Genomic DNA, 5,385 nt, shown 5'->3' with positions numbered 1-5,385 from the left:
AAGCACGGAGCCTCCGGAACACCTGCACAGACAACACTTGGCCAGGAGCCTGTCCACAGAGCACCAGGACAACCTGGGAACGAGAGACTTCCCCAGAAACAAGGCCTGGAACATTTCCAGTTCATCCTCAAATAACCTCCTGTGACACCACACTCATTTTCAGCCGCACGCAGGGACCAGGAAGGTCATACATATTTTGTACTGCAGGGTGCTGTACGCGTAGCCTGTGTACCGGGCCATCCACAGCTATCTCATACAATAAAAGCGCTAGGATTGAAAGGGCATTTGTAGAGCTTTAATGAGAGAAACTCCGTTTAGTTTTTAGATGGCATAAAATGACATGAACAAGCCCTAGATCAACTGCTCCCACATCTAAAGCCTTCAGCTCGATGACCAGGGGAAAACAGCAGCAGGGAAAATAAAGGTTCTGGCCCTTCTCAACACACTGAGACTTGAAATGGAAATGGTACAATGGGCTGCTGAAAACCACACTGAGAGCAACGCTTTGGCTTTATTCTGAGAGCAATGCTGACAACACACTGACGTTTTAGTTGTACATAAACTGGGGGGAGTTATCTGGAAGGGAAGGATCACTGCTCGGGTTGGGCTGGGTATCACTCAGCGGGTGCTGAGCAATTGTATTGGGCATCACTTGTGTTTATTAGCTTGGGGTTTTTTTTCCTTTTCCACTTTTTTTTTTCCTCTCTTCTTGTTATTTCCCTTATCATTATTATCACTATCACCAGCACTAGTACATTGTGCTTTGGTTATTAAACTGTTCTTATCTCCACCCTCGGGTTTTTCATCCTTCCCTTCCTGCTCCCCATCCCGCTCCAGGAGCCAAAACCCGGCTCAGAGTCAACGACACCTCTGCACACCCCCCCCCCGGGGTGCCGGGGATCGGCTGCCCCAGCAGCACCTCCCCCCCGGGGGGAAACAGCCCCCAGGGCCCCCCACAACAGCCCCGCTCCATCCCCAGGGCCGGAAAGGTGCGGGACCCCCACAGCTCCCAGCCCCCCATGCCCCGGCTTCGCAGCACCCCACACTCCCAGCCATCTCGCAGCCCCACTGCCCAGCGCTCGCACCCGCCCCCCGCATTCCCCCGCAGCGCCCGGCCCTACTGCCCAGAGCCTCGGGGGGCCGCAGACCCCCAGCCCCGCTCCCCGGGCTCTGCAGCGCCCCCCAGACCCGCGCCGCGCCCGCTCACCCTCACCTCCTCCCGCTCTGCCGCCGCCATTGCCGGCTGCAGCTCCGCCTCACGCCCTGGGCCCGCCTCCGCCGCAGCCAATCAGCGCACGGCTCCCCCGCGCGGGGCACGCTGGGACCTGTAGTCCGGCCTCCGGCACATGCGCACGGGGCAGTGGGCGAGGGGCAGCGGGACCCCCGTGAGGGGCGGGGCCTTTCCTCATGGAGGAGCCGCCCCCCATGGGATCCCAGAGGCACCGGATGGGCTGGGGTGAAGGGACCTTAAAGCTCCTCCAGCTCCAAGCCCTGCCACGGGCAGGGACACCTTCCACATGGAAGGAGCAGCTTGCTCCAAGCCCCTGTGTCCAACCCGGCCTCCAACGCTGCCAGCGATGGGGCAGCCACAGCTCCTCTGGGCACCCTGCGCCAGCGCCTCAGCACCCTCACAGGGAAGAGCTTCCTGAGAGCTTGTGAAATACGAACTCACTCCTCTAAACGAGGTAACGAGGGTTTAGTGAGGGACAAAGGCAAGAAAGCAAAAGCAACAGCGTGACCGCAGCCAGAGGCGCAAGGGATTAGCATTTGGTACAGGTTTATATACTTTCAGTGTTACATGCATATTCATAATTCCCGCATATAGGCGGGGGATATTATAACGAGCTTCAAGAATTTATCATCACAAGTCTCCTCCTCTTGGCGTCTGCGCACTGCTCTGTGGTGATTGTGAGCAGGGGGCTTGAGGATGAAGTAAACAGTCTTCCTCTTGTGAGCAGGGCTCTTCAAGATGCAGTAAGCAGTCTTCCTCACAGTGTACTTTTCACCTCTGGCACAGCTGGACCCCCCAGCAACCACACAACCAGCTATATCTGTAATTATTCTGATAACTAGCAAGGATTTAAAACAGCGTGACCTTCCTGCAAAATTTGTTGCAGGATGGGCAGACAAGGAGTATCCCAAGCTAGCAGAGCCTTGGGAGGCTCTGTCTGAAACTAACTGATAAGGATGGTGTGAAATAACTCATTCATGTTTAGTGGGGCCACTAAAGCCTGTTACCTCACCACAGACTTACAACACAAACATCGCTCTTTAAAGCTCCTTTAGAAGACCAGCCTGAAACAATTAACTCATGTTTAAGTGGGGCCACTACATCCCACCGACTTACAACATAAACATTGCTCTCTTTCTACAGCCTAAATTAAGCTAAACAGTACTTTAACCCTATGTTTTCCAGGCACTAGCTTTCCTTATACCAAGCTTCACCCCCCACCTTCTCTTACCTTTACAAATTCTTTTGCTATGTGACTCCATTTAGATCAAGAGATCTGAACCTTTTTAACTTGCTGTCTGGTCTTGTATCTTTAGCGTGTTTTGTTTCTGTTACTGTAAACTCGTACAGTTATATTCTGCACGTGAGCACACCTATGATTTGAGAAAGCCAATACATTTATGTGTTTATCACAATCTCCTCTCAATCCACCTCTGTGGAAAGGAAAGAGGGGATAAAATAAGCAGTAAATCGCAGCCTCCTTGTGACTTCCCAAAGCCTCCGGTTTCAGTTCTAAAGCCTCGTTCGCAGGGTCCCGAGGCTCAGGTTCGGTTTCCAAAGGCTCGGCCGCGGGGATGCTGCTGCCGGGCGGGGGGCGCACGAGCCCGGCCGCGGGGCTGGGCAGGGCCCGCTCCGCCGTTCCCCGGGCTCCCGCGGCCGCGAGACCCCCCCCGCCGGCCGCTCCGCCCGGTGGCAGCGGGCGCCCGGGGCGCGCGTGGACAGAGCCGTTGACAGCGAGGCTGCGGCGGCGGCGGCAGCAGCGGCTTTTGAGCGGCTTCTGAGCGGCTTTTGAGCGGCAGCGGCTTCTGAGCGGCAGCGGCTTCTGCAGGAGCAGCGGCAGCAGCACCAGGTGAGGCGGCGGCGGCGGCAGCTCTCGGCGGTCCGGAGCCCGCCCTCCGCCGCTCCCCGCGATGGTGCCTCCCCCGTCCCCCCAGCGTCCCCCCGCAGGGGCTCGCGGCACCGCTCCCCTCTCCCGCTTCTGGCAGTGGCTGCGCTGGGCGAGCCGCCCCTGGGTCTGGGTCTGGCGAGGCAGCGCCGCCCCCTGGCGCTCCCCGGCCCGCCCCCAGGCCCGGCCCCGCCTGGGGCCGGCCGGGGGCCGCCACCACCCACAGGTGCCCGGCGGAGCGCGGACCGGCGGCGGAGCGCGGACCGGCGGCGGGGACCCCGCGCGCAGCGACAGCGGCCGCGTCTGTCGCACGGGGCACGACAAGGAGAGCTTCGAGCGGCTTTACCGCGTGGGACCGCTGCTGGGGAGAGGCGGCTTCGCGTCCGTGTACTCGGGGCTCCGCCTGTGTGACAACAGCCCGGTAAGGGCGGGGCCGGCGGCGGGCCGGGGAGGCGGCGGGGCTCGGCTCAGCTCAGCTCAGCCCAGCGCTGCCCTTGGCTCGCAGGTGGCGATCAAACGAGTGGCTCGGGAGCGCATCTCCTCGTGGGGCGAGCGGGTGAGTGCGCGGGGCCACCGGGACAGTGCGGGGCAGAGCGGGTGGGGGTGAGCCGGTGGGGCCGGCGGGGGGGAAAGTGGGACGGCGTGAGGGGAGTGGGTGTGGAGTCAGCAGGGGACACGGGCCGGGTAGGGGTGCACCAGAGCATCCCTGGGGATTGCGGGGGGCACCTGGGAGCAGTGGGGCCGGGCAGGAGGGCATCAGAGCATCCCAGGCAGGGAGGCCCAGGAGCCCCGGGCCAGCATCGGCCCTGCTGACGGTGCCGCGGTCCCCCTGCAGCCCAGCGGCACTCGCATTCCCATGGAGATAGACATGTTGAGGAAGGTGCGCTCCGGCTGCAGTGCCATCATCCAGCTCCTCAGTTGGTTTGAGCTGCCCCACTCCTTTGTGCTGGTTCTGGAGCGTCCGGAGCCATCGCAGGACCTCTCCGACTTCATCAAAAAGCGGAGGTTCCTGCCCGAGGATCTGGCGCGGGGCATTTTCCTCCAGGTGCTGGTGGCTGTGCGGCACTGCCACAGCTGCGGTGTCCTGCACAGGGATATCAAGCCCAAGAACATCATCATCAACTTGGCCACCAGAGAGGTCAAGCTTATTGACTTTGGTTGCAGCACCCTCCTCAGGGACACGGTCTACACCACATTTAGCGGTGAGCCCACAGCCCAGGGTGCTTCCTGTACCGGGCAGTTTGTGAACAAGAGTCACGTGCTGATGACGAGGTGGCGGGTCACACCGAGTGTGCGTCCCCACGTCCGTGGGGCCAGCGGTGCAGCCCCTGCATCCCTGGGGATCCGCGGGCGAGAATCCAGGAGCAGGCGGCATCTGCCTAATGAGGTGCGCCCGTATCCTGTTGTAGGAACACCTTTGTACTACCCGCCGGAGTGGTTCCGCTGGCACTGGTACCACGGCCGTCCGGCGGCGATCTGGTCCCTGGGCGTGCTGCTGTATGAGATGGTGTGCGGGGTCCTCCCCTTCCGGTGCTGCGAGGACATCGTCAGCGGGCAGCTCTTCTTCCAGCGCCGGATCTCTGTCGGTAGGTACCTGGCTTCGCAGCAGCAGGGGAAGGTCGGGGTTTAGGGGGTGGCAGCTGATCGCCCTTGGTCAGCTGGAGGAGGTGGCCCATGTCCTGCCATCCTGCTCTCCTCCAAACCGAGTCATGGAGCAGGAGGTCTGGGTGCAGCTCTGAGCGCGCCCAGGCCTGGGCGCTGCGGACGGTGGCACAAGGTAGGCAGGAGCCTCCCGCAACTGAGCGGCAGTTCCGGGATTCTCCCCAGAATGCCAGCACCTCATCAGGTGGTGCTTGTCCATGAGAGCTCGCGACAGGCCATCCCTGGACGATGTGTTCAACCACCCTTGGCTGCAAACATCCACTGCCCCAGGAGACAGCCGCCCTCCACCCTCACAGCCTGAGCCAGCAGCTGGGCAAGTAAGCTGGGGGTGCCTCTTGGGGGGAGTGTGGGGTTTGGGGGTTTTGGCAGGTTGGGTATTTTGGTGGGGATTTGGGCTCTTGGGAGGTTGGGATGGATTTTGGGGGCCTGTGGGGATTTTTTGGAGACTTTGAGGTTTTGGGGGTTGTTTTTTGGGGGGACTTTGTGGGTTTTGCGGAGAGCGGGGGGTTTTGGGTGTTTGGGGATTTGGGGAGTTTGTTGAGGTTGGGTGTTTTGGGGGGACTTTTGCAGTTATTGGGGGGCTTGTGGGGATTGGTTTCTGGGTTCT

At 60.7% G+C, this 5,385-nt stretch overlaps 1 protein-coding gene across 1 annotated transcript; it reads left to right on the top strand.

The window, feature by feature from the left end:
• The first annotated feature begins 1,346 nt into the window (after positions 1-1,346).
• On the top strand, positions 1,347-5,136 carry LOC133277171 (serine/threonine-protein kinase pim-1-like). Its single transcript, XM_061468799.1, is given in 7 exon segments — positions 1,347-1,385; positions 3,454-3,537; positions 3,622-3,672; positions 3,952-4,318; positions 4,526-4,702; positions 4,944-5,037; positions 5,039-5,136. Coding segments are annotated over 7 exon segments (873 nt in total). The 3' UTR covers positions 5,100-5,136.
• The last annotated feature ends 249 nt before the right edge of the window (positions 5,137-5,385 follow it).

Source organism: Pezoporus flaviventris, unplaced genomic scaffold (assembly GCF_033815535.1).
Source record: "Pezoporus flaviventris isolate CSIRO_AGI_PZ_B2104156 unplaced genomic scaffold, CSIRO_AGI_Pfla_v1 ptg000051l, whole genome shotgun sequence".
Classification (NCBI taxonomy): Eukaryota; Metazoa; Chordata; class Aves; order Psittaciformes; family Psittacidae; genus Pezoporus; species Pezoporus flaviventris.
Note: the sequence above shows the minus strand (reverse complement) of the source record. Positions and strands in the feature narration are given on the sequence as shown.